The sequence below is a fragment of the Monomorium pharaonis genome, chromosome 2 (genome assembly GCF_013373865.1).
Source record: "Monomorium pharaonis isolate MP-MQ-018 chromosome 2, ASM1337386v2, whole genome shotgun sequence".
Taxonomy (NCBI): domain Eukaryota; kingdom Metazoa; phylum Arthropoda; class Insecta; order Hymenoptera; family Formicidae; genus Monomorium; species Monomorium pharaonis.
In genome coordinates, this window is record NC_050468.1 from 18,460,157 (window position 1) to 18,476,885 (window position 16,729).

General features: G+C 30.3%; 4 protein-coding genes across 7 annotated transcripts; 2 read left to right on the forward strand and 2 right to left on the reverse strand.

Annotated features, from left to right (window-relative positions):
• Positions 1–713: 713 nt before the first annotated feature.
• LOC118644472 (dynein light chain 4, axonemal-like) lies at positions 714–2,265 on the forward strand. 4 transcript variants are annotated; one of them, XM_036283068.1, is made up of 3 exons: positions 714–1,064; positions 1,462–1,521; positions 1,844–2,265. In XM_036283068.1, exons 1-3 carry the CDS (start codon positions 1,005–1,007, stop codon positions 2,099–2,101), a joined length of 378 nt encoding a protein of 125 aa, XP_036138961.1. In that variant the 5' UTR covers positions 714–1,004; the 3' UTR covers positions 2,102–2,265. The 4 variants fall into 4 exon arrangements, with proteins under 4 accessions (XP_036138961.1, XP_036138962.1, XP_036138963.1 ...); XM_036283069.1 differs by having other exon boundaries at positions 716–1,218; positions 1,382–1,521; XM_036283070.1 differs by having other exon boundaries at positions 716–1,064; positions 1,382–1,521.
• On the reverse strand, positions 2,146–3,710 carry LOC105838290 (dynein light chain 4, axonemal). The gene is made up of 2 exons (XM_012683746.3): positions 3,579–3,710; positions 2,146–2,999 (listed from the first exon to the last, which is right to left on the reverse strand). Exons 1-2 carry the CDS (start codon positions 3,636–3,638, stop codon positions 2,751–2,753), a joined length of 309 nt encoding a protein of 102 aa, XP_012539200.1. The 5' UTR covers positions 3,639–3,710; the 3' UTR covers positions 2,146–2,750.
• On the forward strand, positions 3,706–7,180 carry LOC105838289 (probable cytosolic Fe-S cluster assembly factor CPIJ010948). Its single transcript, XM_012683744.3, has 8 exons — positions 3,706–3,843; positions 4,452–4,563; positions 4,629–4,724; positions 4,804–4,956; positions 5,665–5,935; positions 6,021–6,269; positions 6,484–6,861; positions 6,939–7,180. The coding sequence occupies exons 2-8, from the start codon at positions 4,498–4,500 to the stop codon at positions 7,178–7,180; spliced, it is 1,455 nt and encodes a 484-aa protein (XP_012539198.1). The 5' UTR covers positions 3,706–3,843; positions 4,452–4,497.
• A 19-nt stretch (positions 7,181–7,199) lies between these two features.
• Positions 7,200–9,409, reverse strand: LOC105838288 (josephin-2). The gene is made up of 4 exons (XM_012683743.3): positions 9,072–9,409; positions 8,665–8,879; positions 8,401–8,581; positions 7,200–8,304 (listed from the first exon to the last, which is right to left on the reverse strand). The coding sequence occupies exons 1-4, from the start codon at positions 9,123–9,125 to the stop codon at positions 8,050–8,052; spliced, it is 705 nt and encodes a 234-aa protein (XP_012539197.1). The 5' UTR covers positions 9,126–9,409; the 3' UTR covers positions 7,200–8,049.
• Positions 9,410–16,729: the final 7,320 nt, after the last annotated feature.

Sequence of the window (16,729 nt, forward strand, 5' to 3'; positions counted from 1 at the left end):
AACTTTAAAGGTGCCTTTTCACGCTGACGCTTGACGCTCATTTTCAGCGTCAAAAGACATCACGTGACTAAAAATGACGAATGGCTATCTTTATTTTCAGTCACGTGATATCTTTTGACGCTGAAAATGAGCGTCAAGCGTCAGCGTGAAAAGGCACCTTTACAGTCTCGAGATCATAAATATCGTGTCTTCGTTTTATTGTCGCATAAAGTTTGGTGCTTCCAAAGATTATTGACGTATATATATACAAAACATACCTAATTTTTCATGCTAGTTAGAAGAAAAATGGCGGACGTGCGAATATTCACTTTTATAGTGCCTTAGTTTACAGCCTACAGCAGACATTGTTCTAGTTTACACCGAGCACTTGGTACGCGTATCAAATAGTGAATTTAAGCTGATCAGCCAATGATTAAACACATTCACTAGTTATTTACTATTTGATACGCGTACCAAGTGCTCGGTGTAAACTAGGTCATTGAGCCAATTTATTGCGTGCTTACGATGAGTGTTGGGACATGCGGGATTAGTTTTTGGTCGCCTTTCTTTGATGGCCAGCTTGTATGTTATTGCTACGTCGTTTTTATTCTAGACAGCATTGCCATAGTTTTAGTGCTGTTACGGCTAAAACACTCCATTGTAGATGGCCCTTAACCTGATCATGTGACCGCGTGCTTAACGCCCTCATCGAATCAGAAGAGACACGGTTTGCCACTCTCTCCCTCAGAGGCTCTCTATTAGTCTATTGTAAACTATAGATAGATTTTCAATACTGGCAGTGTGGCAGTGAATATTGGAACTGAATGGAACGCAGTCCAAGTATAATCGATGCCATGCATTTTAATTCATTTTTTTGCATTTTTAAAGAAGTTTTGTTCATAAGATCTTAAAAATGGACTTTTAACATTAATTGTTGAATTATCAAAGTTTGTTATTTAGCAATAATTAACTAATATCTAAAATTCCTTATTTTCTTACGTAAAAAAACTTTTCGAGGATCGGGGATGGAAATGTTACAACTTTCTAATTGCAAAAAACAAAATGCATTTAAAGAAATTTTGTTTGTAAGAACTTAAAATCTATTAATCTATTTCCTTTTAATATTGTTATCGAATTATCGAAATTGTCATTCAATAATTAATATCTTAATCAAAAATGGACTTCTTTACACAAAGAAATTTTAAAAACAAATATAATATATGACTTAAGACTCATAAAGTAATTAAATTAAGCTATCTTATGTAATATATACATATGAACATATATCTATCAATTTTAAATATATATATATATATTATATTTAAAATTGATAGATATATGTTCATTTGTTTATAAATGTATATATATTTATCATGATCAAATACATATATTGAATATATAGATTTTACCAAAAAACATAAATAATTCAGTTTTACTGATTGCGATACACAATAAAATAATTGACATTTTTGTAAAATGTGGGCTGGGGAAGTAAAGAAAGAAGTTGCAACTTTGGTAATTCACACATACCCATTGTGTAAGGTAAATTGATTTTATTTATAAGTCCAAAAATTCTAATTATGGTCAATTTTACTCCTCTATCTGCAATCTAGATTATTTTTGTCCAGCCCAATTTTTTTTACTATATTTCAGATTTTTTAAATCAGAAAAATTTGGAGTTATTTTTTTATATTCTTACATTATATCAAATAGTTTTCACCCAAACGTTAAAAACTTTATTTGAATTTATTTATATAGAAATAGAAATTTGAATTGTAAAATTTAAGAGTGAAATTTTACCACTTGTACCACAAATGACTTAGATTACAGATGGAGGGTTAAATACAACAGAAATTCTCTTTAGCACAGCGACATGCCAGAGGACATAAAACAAGAGGCTATAGAAATTTGTGTCACTGCTGTTGAAAAGTATCCAGAGAATTATGAGCATGCAGCTCGTATGATCAAAGATAATCTGGATAAAAAATTTGGGCCACCATTTCAAGTGGTTGTTGGGGAAGCTTATGCATGTGCAATTACATATCAAGAGAAATCATTATTATATATGTTTATTGGAGGTAATATAGCAGTTCTCGTATGGAAGACGATTACAGATTTTTGACGAGTCTTACGTATAAAAAGGATGAATATGTATTTACAAATATACTGTCATATATATGAATTTTCTAAATATATATTGTACATCAATATCTTCTTACAAAATAGTACATTTTAGTATTGGATCTTATATATATACTGCCACACAATAATAAATTGCTCCTGAAATAATAAAAAATAGTTTAGTAATCTGTACTAGAAAGTATTTCCATTAATTATTGCCTTTCATACATCTGAGTCAGATTATCATAAATAGTTTCAAATTTGGAGTATCAATTGTTTCCAATACGCAAAGTCTACACCAATCTAGCTTAATTTTAAACGATTTGACTTTGTATCTTTTCCTAATTTTTAAAATTATAATAAGATGAAAAGTTAAATCGAGATTAAAAATTAATCTACATTAGTCCAGAGAAGTTCAAAGTGTGTTTAATTGTGATACCATAAAGCATTTGTGTAACTTGTAAATGCAGATTGGACCCATACTTGTGAGATGTTAAACATATTCTTTCTCTTTTCTCATAACAATTTACGTATATACGCTTTGCACATTCATATGGAAGTACATGACAATCAAGTGCATATATGTATATATGAATATATAAATACATTATACATATATAAATACATTAAATAAATTACAAAAAAGTGCATTATGCAGACTTCCATATGCATATTGCTAGATTGCCAGCACAATACATGTACAGAAGATGTTTCAATTGATAAGTTATTTCAAAGCCGTAACCCTCTCCGACGACCGTGTGCCACGATGCGCCGAATTTCTTATCCATGGTCTCCTTGATCATTCGAGACACGCTCTCATAGTTGTCCGCGTATTTCTCTGCTGCAGTCACGCATAATTCCATCGCCTCTTGTTTCATCTCGTCGGACATATCACATTTCTGTAAATAAACATCAGTATTCCATTGGAAAAAAACTTGAATTACTTTAGATTAATCTTTCAAATATCTTGAATTATCTAAAAAATTTTTCAGTAAACTTTTAGATTATAAAGGTAATTTTGAAAACTTATTTAATTTCGTTAAATTTTCCTAAGGGTTATTATAAACGAATTTTTATAATATTCTATTTAAACAATTTTTATATTATTAAAAAATTAGGCACAATTTAGACAGCTCGCATATATAAAGAAAATTTTTATCTCCAGCTGATTAATTTTTGCAACATTAAATTTCTCAAAGTTTTTATAAATTCAAGAATAAAAATTAACAATTACAAATTAAGTAAAATAATTTTTAGGCATTACTACTGAATTAAATTGGTATTTATTCAAAAACCAATAAATTTCATTTTTGTTCAGTAATTTTTATTTGAAATTGGCAACACGTCAAGTTGATAAATGCGTGGCGAAACACACGCTTTCTGTATTGATCAAACGTCAAATTCGCATCTATTTATGCAGCGAAATTCATACGATGAATTGAATTAATAAAATACGTGGAAGAGCGTATTTTACTCACTCTACAAAATGGATAGGTGTGAAGAATTTTTACAACATCGTCCTTCCTCACTTCAGTCATTATTGCAATTTTATAAGCAAATCGCGCCCCTCTGATGATGCCAACACTACTACTCCGCAGAATGTGACGGTTGCCGATGCCTTAGGCGCAAGTCAGTGAGTCATGTTGTGACAGGAACACATTTGTCATGATCGTAAATTATCCGTCAACGAAGAAATTTTTGTTGTACTTGTTTGATGAAAATATTTCTACCTATTGCATAGAGGTATGTTTTTTACATTATTTCTAGATTTAGCTTATAGATGACTTGTGTAATATAAAGATTTTTTTTACAAAAATTTTGAAACTGGTGAGTCAATGATCTAGAGGTGTTAAAGAGGTTAATATCTTAAATTCCAACATTAATCAACATTAATTATAGAATGCTACTGTAGGTGAATTTTCAATCAAATACTAATTTAAATTTAGTTTTGTCATTAAAATCAGTTAACGAGTTAACTAAAGTAACGTTTAATAAGAATTTTTACATTTAAATTGTGTCAGTTATTTTAATATAAAGTAGGAAAAGATGTTAACAAATTTTTTTAATTATGTAATTATGAATTTTTATCCAGAGTAATATTGATATAAGAAAAATATGTATAGCATTTCAATTAATATTTATTGGGTAATGTTGAGAATTTCTTTATTCTTGCTATATAACACTTATAAAAACTAAATTATAGAAAATAATGTAGAATTAAAAATAACAATTCTTATTGATTTTAATAATCTGAAATACATAAGAAATATTTTTAAATAACATCTGTATTTATAAAAGAAAAGTAGATTATTTGTATGAAGATTTGTTTTATATAAGTCACATGTTTACAGGAAATAACTATACTAGAAGCTGAAAACAAAAGTAAATTTTGGGAAAATGGCATCAAGATTTAGTGGAGCATTGCAGATTACAAATCTAGATGACTTTATTACTCCATCGCAGGTACAATAATTAACATTCTTGATTAGATCTGATTTCTAGACTGTTTTAAATTACATTTGTTATAGGAATGCATTAAACCTATAGAAATACAAGCGAACAAAAGCAAAACAGGTGCAAAGATAAAAATACAATCTGATAATGTTAATTTGGCACTCAATGAAGTAAATATCAACAACATACATATAAAATATAATTTTAATTTCAATGAAACTTTTCATTAAAGTTTGCTTTATCATGCAGATTGGACAACCAGAAAAATTACAAAAAGTTGAAATCACGCTTGCAGACTGTTTAGCATGTAGTGGTTGTATTACATCTGCGGAGAGTGTGCTGGTTACTCAGCAAAGTCGAGAAGAATTGCTTAGGGTGTTCCAGGAAAAAGTTGCCCAACAAGTAAAGAATATATCATTATAATAAATAAATATATAAAAATATTTTATAAAATTTTCTATAGTTTATATATAAATATAAAAAAGTGTACATATTAAATAATAAATTTAATATTTTTAGCTAAATTTTTTGTAGTTTATCTTTTCTCTTTTTCTCTCTATGTTAGGAGAGAAAGAGAGAGAAACTACAAGAAATTTGGTTGAAAAAAAAGACTAACATATGAAGCTTATGGCGAATTCGGTTGGGTGCGCCCTTGTTCAGTGTTTCGTATTCTGTTGCCTTGTATTTAGAATGGGAAAAACTAAACTGCACTAAACGAGGGCGTACTCAGTGCGCACTAGTGTGCACTGGTGCAATTCAACCGAATTCGTCATTAGATATCTAGCGCAACATATATAAAGAATCAGAAATATATAATATTAATTATTACTAATTCTTTTTTACAAATACAATTTATTAAATATTCAATATATTTGTAATATTTGTCTTAATAATAAAATATACAATCACCAGATATATTCTTAGTTAACTTCTATACATTATTTTTCGATTTCTCTACACATGATGGAGTTTATATAAATGCTATAACTGATTACAATGGTCTAATTTTTAAAGAAAAACTAGTTAAAAAAACAGGATACAAATTACTCTTATGTACAAAGAATTAATTTATCTTATTTATTATTGATAATATATTTTGTACTTTTGCAGAATGTAGAAAGTACAAATTCTAAATACATAATAGTAAGTCTCTCAGTGCAACCTGTGTTGTCACTGGCACAACGTTATGAACTCTCTCCTGAACAAGCTCTCTCTAAACTGGCAGGATTTTTTTATCGATTAGGGGCTGATACTGTATTAGATATGACAATGGCTGACGATTTTGTTTTATTAGAAGCCGCCAAAGAATTCGTCGAGCGTTATAAAGCCAGTAAAGAGGGGACAAAAAATCAATTACCAATGTTGTCCTCTTCGTGTCCAGGTAAAATAAATATATTTATTTATAAAAATAGGTGCTTTTGATGTGTCAATTCATGAAAATTATAATATTCTTGTTTCTATGATAGGTTGGGTGTGTTATGCTGAGAAAACTCATGGAAATTTTATATTGCCGCATATAAGTGTCACAAAATCACCTCAACAAGTTATGGGATCATTAGTGAAATACCACTTGGCTGAAATAATGGGTTTGTCACCAGAACAGATATATCATGTAACTGTAATGCCATGTTACGACAAGAAGTTGGAAGCTTCCAGAGAAGATTTTTACAATCAGCAAAAAAAAACGAGAGACGTAGATTGTGTCATAACGTCAAGTACATTATATTCCTATTTCTATGTTAACCCTTAACGTTGGCTGACACATACATTTACTAGATACTAATAGTGTTTACCTTAAGCCAAATTTCCTGAATAACTTTCTAAAAATGAATTTTTGATCCAAAACAATCCCAACATGTAAGGGTTAAACTACTTAAAATTATTAAAATTTGTAAAAATGTAAACTATGATATCAATTTTATCTTTTAGTTGAATTAGAACAAATGCTGAGTGAAGATGGTTTAGTATTAGATGAAATGAACGAAGGTGAAATTAAACAACCATTTGGTTCCTACAGTGAAGAAATCGAAAAAAAGCTGTGGGGTCATAGTGGTTCAGGATCAGGCGGATACGCAGACTTTATTTTTCGTTACGCAGCAAAAAATCTTTTCGACGAGGACAATGTTACAGTTGATTTTAAAAGTCTTAGAAATCCTGACTTCAAGGAAGTAGAATTAAAGAGAAATAATCAAATTTTATTAAAATTTGCTATTATTAATGGTTTTAGAAATATACAGAACATAGTTCAGAAAATGAAAAGAGGCAAATGCGTTTACGACTACGTCGAAATTATGGCATGTCCGTGTGGTAATTATTGCTTTGTTTAAAACAGCATATTATCAATGCATATAAATAAATGTGTTTATTATTATTGTTATCGTTAGGTTGCTTAAACGGTGGAGCGCAAGTGAGACCCGATGGTAACGTTCAACCTCGAGAACTTGCATTGACATTGGCAAATATGTATCATGAACTCCCATTAAGCAAACCTGAAGAAAATAAAGTAGTGCAGAACTTATACAAAACTTGGCTGGGAGGAGAGCATACAGACAAAGTTAGCGCGTATTTCACTACGCAGTATCACGAAATACAAAAAATGAATACAGCTCTTGCAATAAAATGGTGATATAAACGATATTATGTCATTACTTCTAAAACATATATATGTGTATATAATATTTCGCACAGTAGATTTACATTGGCTATGTGTGTGTGTGTTTGACTTTTTATTCTTGCGGTACAACAATAAAAATAAATAATTATTGTTTATTTGACGCCCACTTAAAGCCATAAATACTTAAATATATGCTAACACATTATATAATAAATTTTATGCTCTTATATAAATGTCTAATATCATTAATATCATTTTATATATACATAATAAACTACATAATAAAACAAATTACAAGTACATTGTGTAAAAGTTATGATAGTATCTAAAATGTATCATAACAATTTCGTATTACAAGTGTGTTTATTTATACAAGCTTTTTAAAATGACGAATATGATTATCACATATAAATAATATCACGGTAGATACACATAAATACCCTTTTATATGAGTAGCTATTCTTTAAATACGAGTCCTTATACACATTAACTTTTAATAAAGCAATATCTTCCTTTCAAGTACAATACTATATATCTTACATATGTCATATCTTAAAATGCGTTATTACACATGTATCATTACATAAATGGTATGTAATATACACAATATACGAATATAGTTCTTTTCTAATAAAATATAAAAATAAATAAATAAAAATATCACTGTGTTTGTGCCAACACAGACATGAATAAAAGTATCATTGCGAAAAATACTGAGTGAAACATTTATTATGCATAATTTTCATTATCTCTTTGTCCTTTTTCTCGGTCTTATAAATTCAAGCCTTTTTTGCAACAATTTACAATTACTCTGCTTTAAATTTACAACAATGGAATGAATAAATAAATAATTGAGTGAAGTGTGGTGCGTGTAGCCTCAATTATCTAGAATTTTTATTATCTAAGAATTCCTCATTTTCGTTCATTTCCTTAGACTCGGATTTTTTCAAATCTATATCTGGATATCCATCCTCGATATACCTAATAGAATCATGATCGATGTTATTGTCATCTTTATTTTCACATGTGTCTATTAACCATCCTTGATTGTTATCAATTTCTCTAGAAACAACAAGGAATAATTCCTTTTCCTTACTATCTATCTGATCCTTTAGATATATGAATAAATCGTTGTCCTGTGTGCAATACAAGAGAAGATGTAAGTTAAAATCACACAATCATAAAATATATAGAAATATCTTTGCACCTTTTAATAAATTTTATTATACAACCTTTCCTATCAATTGTGGCGAGTCCAGTTTTGAATCGAGATTATAAAAGGCACCATGTATCTTTTTCAGAGCAATCCAATGACGTCGTTTTAAAGGTAATAACACAAAACCTATTTTGTATTCAGTTGGGACGTTAAGTATAAAACCCTCGATGTTGTCTAAACAAAGACATTTAGGATCCCTAAGACAGAGGAATAATTAACTAATGTTTATTTTATAATTCATTTAAATCATATTCTTAATGACACTTATGACTATACGAACCTACGTTTGTCGAACCATACCGCTTCACGTCCTCTTCTTTGGAGAGCAGCCATAATAACATTAATGTCATAGTTGCCAAGTCCTAATAAAGATTTATGAGGATTAATCCAAACATCAGGACTCAAACTATAACAAATTTGATCTAATTCTTGCTTGCTAAATCCCCGCTCTTGAAACAAGTTGTTTAATGCATGTAATGCACACAGCTCCTTCACCTACAATTTAATTTGTAATCTTAGCTACAGTGGTAACAGATTAATTTTAAAAGTGCTTTTTTTATAGTGCAAATATATTTTCATCCGTCAACACTTTACAATTGCATAGAGTTGTGTACGATGACGAATTTTCTACATAATACAAGTACAACATAAAGACAATCTACGAAAAGATTAACATTAATAAATTACCTGTCGTTCATGATATATAGATCCAGTCATATTAGTCGCTGTACTCGCAACCATCGCAACTACATAATTTCTTCACGTCGTCCGTACAAAAGAAGATTAATATGCCAACTTTTCGAGATTACTTAGGCTCTGAATCCCTGATTGCTCTGATGTACATACACGAACTACGTAACTAATGTGCACAATTGGGCGAGCAGGTAACATGTGCACAATTTTGGTTTCGTTCTGTGCTATGTGTACAAAAGTCAGTAACACAGAGTCAGAGTGTAGCCATAGACCTTATAGATATGGACTGGCAATTGCCTACAGTTTGTGTATAGAAAACGGTGTCCAGAAGAGGTGCGAGAGAGAAACAGACTTTTTAGTACTTCTTTCTCTAAAGTTACCAGAAATAACTATCGCGCATGTCAGCACACATGCATACATATGTATATACATATATATACACACACAAGTTAAAACACGTGACCAAAACGTATCCAATCATTGGATTTCAATGTATAATATGTACAAGCATGCGCGAAACATATTTCCGGACTCTTTAGAGAGAAAAGTATGGACACGGTTTCGCTTGGTATTGCCAGTCCATGGCCGGTATTCATAGTCGATTCTTATATTTAAGATCATCTTAAGTACAGTCTTAAGATGCCATCAACCAATCACAGAGCCATATTAGCATCTTAAGACATTACTTGAGATGATCTTAAAATAAGACTATGGCCGGTATTCATAGTCAAATCTTATTTCAAGATCGTCTCAAGCAATGTCTTAAGATGCTAATACGGCTCTGTGATTGGTTGATGGCATCTTAAAACAGTATTTAAGATGATCTTAAATATAAGACCCGACTATGAATACCGGCCTATGAATACCGGCCCATATCTATAAAGTCTATGGAGTGTAGCATACATAGGCCGGAATTCATAGTCGAATCTTATTCAAGTTTCAGCTTAAGCACGATCTTGAGACGTCAATGCTGTTATTTCATTGGTTAAGTAAGTCTCAAGTCGGCTCGAAGCTAAACTTAAGACAATGCTTGAGCTTAAGATCGGTCTATGAATCCCGTCCATAGAGCTTGTATCTATGCTACCATAAAGCTTGTATTAATGGAGGGGCCATTGCTATATGCCGGAGTCCGCGTGGGAAGAATCGACAGGAGTTAAAAACGAATAAAATTAATGGGCAATATCATATTAATACTCAAAATTCATGATATTCAAAAAATACCGTATTTATTCGCTAAAATAGCCTAAAATGCAGTGCAAATTTCAAACTCATGTGCAATCAACAAGAAACATCGTATCGACGTATTTTTTCAAATTGCTTAGAAAAAAATGAACTTTAAGAATCTGGATTAATATTAGCAAGATTTTAACGAGAAATTGGTGAAAAATAATAACAAACTTTTACTTTTTTCAATGAAAAAAAACATGTTTGGTTTTCATGCGATACAAAAGATTCACACTTAACAAACTTTCACCTAGGGATTTTTAAAGTAGAGTCTTTGCTCTTTAATTAAAAAAAAATACATGTAATTTAGATGATTTTTCGCAAAGTTGCATTACTTTAAAGATTGCCTAAAAATTTGGTCAAAATTTTTGTCTCGTTTTTTTTGCGCCAGTATATCTGGAATAAAATTTACAATTGACCTTGTGTGTTTATTATAATCCTAATGGATCTATATTATATAGTTTACTTATTTTAGAAAAGGAGATAGGCAAATGGATGACTAAATGTAAATATATTCATTTGTATACAATGACATTTTAATTTTATTTACGCAATGCAGCATATAAATACACTTAAATACATGAACAATTAAAAATATAGATATATAAATATACTAAAAAATAAAAACTGTATATGCATATAATAGTATGTATATGAGTGTATCGTACATAAGTTATCGTACATAAGAAACATTTGCAATTTTCTATTCAATCATAATTAAGTTAAATTTAAGTCTTTAAAATTAAAAAAACATGCAAATATCGACAACATTATAACAATTTTTTTCTAAAAATTCTTTAATTTTAAATTAAAATATTTTGTAAAAATAAATTTTTATATAAGATTTTTATACACAAAATTCAACGTTATATAAAATCATAGCATTAATTTGAAAAAAAACATTTAAAAAATTATTTTAAAAAACACTTTATTTGTTCGATAATGGTCAACAACTTAAAAAAATACCAATTTTCAGTAGTAACAAAATATTACAATAGAAACATGACTAAAAAATATATTTATAGCTTTGTTTTACCTTAAAATATATTTTTGAAAATTATACCATTTTTTTATGGAAATATTTATCGTAAGATACGAAAAAATCGCAAATGTTTCCAAATTTATGTAATATATGTTTCTATAATTATTATATTAAATGTATGTGTATATTTGTGCGTGTGTAAAATATATTATCTTATATAAATATATTTTGTAGTACTTTTAACATTAATTATTTAAATTTTATATTTTGAATAATATATTTAATATATTTAACATGTTCCGTGCCGCGTGAATTAATAATCCACGTTAAACTTTCCATTAGGAGAATGCTAAACTGCCCGTCAAACTTGATTGAGGTCAATAATGTAGAGTTATTTGTTTATCCTTGTTCATGAAAATATTCGCTTTAAAATACAAGTTACGTAGCTTATACGCACAAATGAATGATGTCCCGCGATTTGGAATAAATTAAGGAATAAGAATATATTCGTCAAATTACCATTACAAGCCGTTAAAAAAAGATATTTGTGTGATAAAATTTTATTCATCTAAGCGCTTTCACAACAGGATTCTGAAAATTTGATAAATATCTTTTTTTATGGTTTTTAATCGTAATTTGACGAATATAATCTTATTCCTCAATTTATTCTGAACTGCGGGACGCCATTCATTAGTACGTATAAGCTACATAACTTGTATTTTGACACAAATATTTTTATAAACAAATAAACTTTAACATTTTGCATTTTTGCTCTTTATCTAATCGTCCTCGAGTTTGTTTGTGTACGTACTTTAAAAGTGTACAAGGATTTTTAATTCTGTAAATTCAATTCGAAACTAAATGGTTAAACAGAATGTTGGTAAAACAGACGGCTTTAGAATCCTCTTAAGAAAGACGTTTTAATTATAAAAAAAAGTAAATTTTTTTTATTAATGAAATATATAAATATATTTTGTATAATAAACATTAATCAAATTAAGTACTTGATCTGCACTACACTTTGTGTATTAGATCTTTTTTGTAATATTTTTAGTTTATACAATACATCTTATTTTATCAATATAATTATTTTGTGTAAGTTATTGATGGTGACCTTCACGGTGTGATAAACAAATCACGCAAGATTGATTCTGGGTATCGATCGTGTAACTTTTTCCCTAGAATGGAAAGTAAAAAGTGAAAAATTTCACGTGAACTCGTGATCATGCAACTCAACAAAACGTGAAAATATGAGACTTTTCATGTGAACTTTTTCACCATCAAATGTGCTGGAGGAAAAATAAAAACCTAGTGACATAACTAGTTCTGTAAATTGTTACTTGGTCATGAAAAAGTTTAGAAATGAGTAGAGTGAAAAATGAAAAGTGAAAATTTTCACATGAAATTGCACGATTACACGATTTCAAATATTATAAAGGTGCCTTTTCACACTGACGCTACACACTAGGGCTGCGTTCCGAAATTCGCTGTCAGTACTAAAAATCCTACAGAGAGAGCGTCCCAGATGAGCACAGATCGAAGCGGACGCCACCAATCAGATTGCTGAGTTAGGATAAATTTCTAGAATTTGATTGGTGGTCCATTTCGATCTGTGCGCATCTGAGACTCAGGGTGCGGTCCCATGAAGCGGATTATGCGGAAGTGGAACGAGCGGATCACCAATCGCGGGATCATTCTGATAGAACTCTTTCAAAGATTCCGTCGAAACGATTCTGTGATTGGTGATCCGCTTGTTCCGCTTCCGCATACATAATCCGCTCCATGGGACTGCACCCTCACTCCTATAGTTTATGTTAAGGCCATTGGACGTATGTACATTTCTATAATCGTTACCGTAAGAAATTGAGCAATACGATTGGTTAATTCGGTCGGTTACAGCTGATTTGAGCAATATAATTGGTCGAAATCTTACGATTACAATTACGGAAATGTATGTGTAATGGCCTTTAGGCGTAGGGCCGCCGCACAGACTTCTGCATAATACAAAATGCATAATGCATAAGAGAATTAACCAATCAGAGGTCTTCATTTCTATCCTGGAGAGGGAAATAGACGACTCTGATTGATTCTCTTAGGCCCGGTTCCACAACTCACGGTTAACTGCTAACGGGAGGTTAATAGATTTTCTGTCTCTCCTTAGATAATAATATAGAGAAAGATAGGTAGTCGATTAATCTCCCGTTAGCAGTTAACCGTGAGTTATGGAACCGGGTCTTATACGTCATACACTATGCGTTATGCAAAAGTCTGTGCGGGGACCCGTAGTCTACAATAAAGATTTAAGCTTTAAGCCATAAAAAATTGACCAATCATGATCGATTTTTATAAAAATACTTAATTGTGATTAGTCATTGGGTGCTTTCCAGCAATGTACACAGATGACTGTGTAACAGTGTACGAACTAGTTCTTTCCAACTACAACACAAGTCGACACAATCGTACACAGCTAAGAAGCTAAGTTTGATTGTGTCGTCACTCCACGAATACCAACATTTTTACATTTTTACATTTGATATCACTTATTTTTCTGTAGATAGAAATATGTAATGATAGAAATTTCTAATTTCAGTTAAATGGTTAGATTATTCGCATTAAATATTTCTGAAAAATATAATTTTCGAGTAATTATAATTTCGAAGTGTTTTTATAAAATCTTTTTGTTAATAAAAACAAAAATTAAAAAAATAAATAACACGATTTTATTAAAGACAAAATTATTATTGATTTCTAAATAATGGAAGATATTTAATGCATATTTTATTCTATTATTTATTACAATTACAATTACAAATGTACATAATACAATAATATATATTGATAAATTATCTATTAATTATTACTATCTTTCACACACGTTAACCGTGTTGACTATTAATACTAAATATTACATCCCACATAGAAATGAAACCTCCAGTAGACGTCTAATGGACGTCTGCCATGGAAGTTTAAACTTCCAGTGGACGTCCATTAGACGTCCAATATAGAGCCATTAGAAATCCACAGTTCCGCACTGTGGACGTCTATTAGACCTTCAATAGAGGTCGTCAAAGAGGTCTATTAGACGTTGTGTGGATCATTAACAGAGGTTTCACGGAGCCTCGATGGATGACTTACGGACGTTTCGTGGATCATTAATAGAGGCTTCACGGAGCCTCGATGGATGATTGACAAAATAAAAATTTAAAATAAAAATTTTATTTTTTTAAAATTATTTTTATCAACAGTACATACTAAATTTGGGACAAATTTTTATTAATTAATTAAATTTAAATTATATTATTTTATTTTATTCTTACTTGCCTCTGGTTTTGAACCCGGGACCTTAGGATTACAAACCTTGTACTCTATCTGCTATGCCAATTTGACTCATCGATATGGGTACTTGTTATTGTCTACATATATTACATATATGTTATAAACTGACGCAATTATATTATTTTTTATAAAAGCAATTAAATTTTGCAAAACATATTAAAAATAAATAACATTAATTTATTTACTTATTAATTTCATTGTTAAATTTATCTTTTTCCATAACCTTAATAATTTGATGGAAATTGCGATCTATTTAGCATTAATACTTTGAAGCGTTCAAATGGTTAATTAGATAATTTTAACTATATAGATCATATATTCTAAGAAAAATTGAATAGTACATTTATTATTCTGTTTTTGTATTCAGTACATGATAAATTTAGATTTTGTGCATTTTTTTGTGCGCAGTAATTGTAGACAAACCGTTATTTTTGAAAACATCTTTATGATAATTTTTTAAAATATTAAATGGATCTCTCATTCAGGATGCTATAGTGTTGTCTGATTTCTGAGTCAACTACGACGCGCATGGACGGCTCAAAAATCGGACAGCATTGTGATATCTTTTATGAGATATTAAGCTGATATCATTTAACTGTGATATCATAAGGATAACATTTTTAAGAAACTTAAATGAAACTCTTCCATGAGATATCTCAAAGACCTCTCTTAGTAGACGTCTCTGATAAATGTTACCATTTGGACATCATTTCCAAGATATTTAAATGTTTTCTTAAAAAAGTTCTCTTAAAGTTTTCATTCTGATAAGCGTGTTGTCTGGGTAACTTCTATTATGAAAATAAATGTTCCATACAGCTACGGAAGTTTAATGGATACCTAATGGACGTCTATCTAACTTCCATCATGGAAGTAAATGTTCCATAGAGCTATGGAAGTTTAATGGATCCTTAATGGACGTCTGTCTAACTTCCATCATGGAAATAATGTTCCATAGAGCTATGGATGTTTACTGGATCTTTAATGAACGTCTGTCTAATTTCCGCCATGGAGGTAAATCTTTAATGGAGCTATGGAAGTTTACTGGATCCCTAATGGACGTCTACCTAACTTCCGCCATGGAGGTAAATCTCCAATGGAGTTAAGGAAGTTTACTAGACCTCTAATGGACGTCCATCTGACTTCCACCATGGACATAGACGTCCCATGGATCTATGGAGGTTTAATGGACGTCCATTGGACATCCACTGGATGCCAATTTCTATGTGGGATTCTATTACAATTAGAAATTTACATAAATTTAATAATTAATAATTATATAATTTTCCAATTACAGCAGTGGAAGGATTTATTTACAAACACTGCAGTGCACATATTATTTCAACTTCCATTATTAACTAAATGTTAAACAAATAAAATAATTCATTGTGAAGCACTGTATCTCTTATTTAATAAGACTTATTAGAAAATGCTCAATTTATAAAAAAAGTGTTTTAGATATTAACTTTATCACAAATCTTTTGGTAATTAGTGGTCTGCTTTCTGGCGGTAAAATAAAGTTAAACAGCGTTCCAACTACAACTCGACATTGTAACACTGTGTCACACAGTGACGACACAATGTTTCATAGCTGGAAAGCACCCAATTTCTTACGGCTTATTACGCCTTAGGCCGGATCTACAATAGGTGTAGTAAGTCTTATGCCATAAGAAACTGACCAATTATAATCGAATATAAGAAGAATAACCGAATATAATTGGTTAATTCCTTATGGCTTAAGGCTTACTAGATCTATTGTACATCCGGCCTTACGTGCACTATAGATTCTTAGACCGGTATTCATAGTCGAATCTTATTTCAAGATCGTCTCAAGTACTGTTTTAAGATGATAATACGATTTTGTGATTGGTTGATGACATCTTCAAATAGTACTTAAGACGATCTTAAGCCTTTGGTACATGATACGATTTTTCATGCTAGATTGCATACAAGACTTCTTGCGTGCTAGCATGAAAAATCATATCGTGTGTTGAAGGCTTTAAATATAAGATCTGACTATAAATACCGGCCTTAGTACTAGCAGTAAATTTCGAAATGCAGCTTAGATCTCTCGCAATCACGTGAGTACGTTTCTATGCTTTATTAACACCAG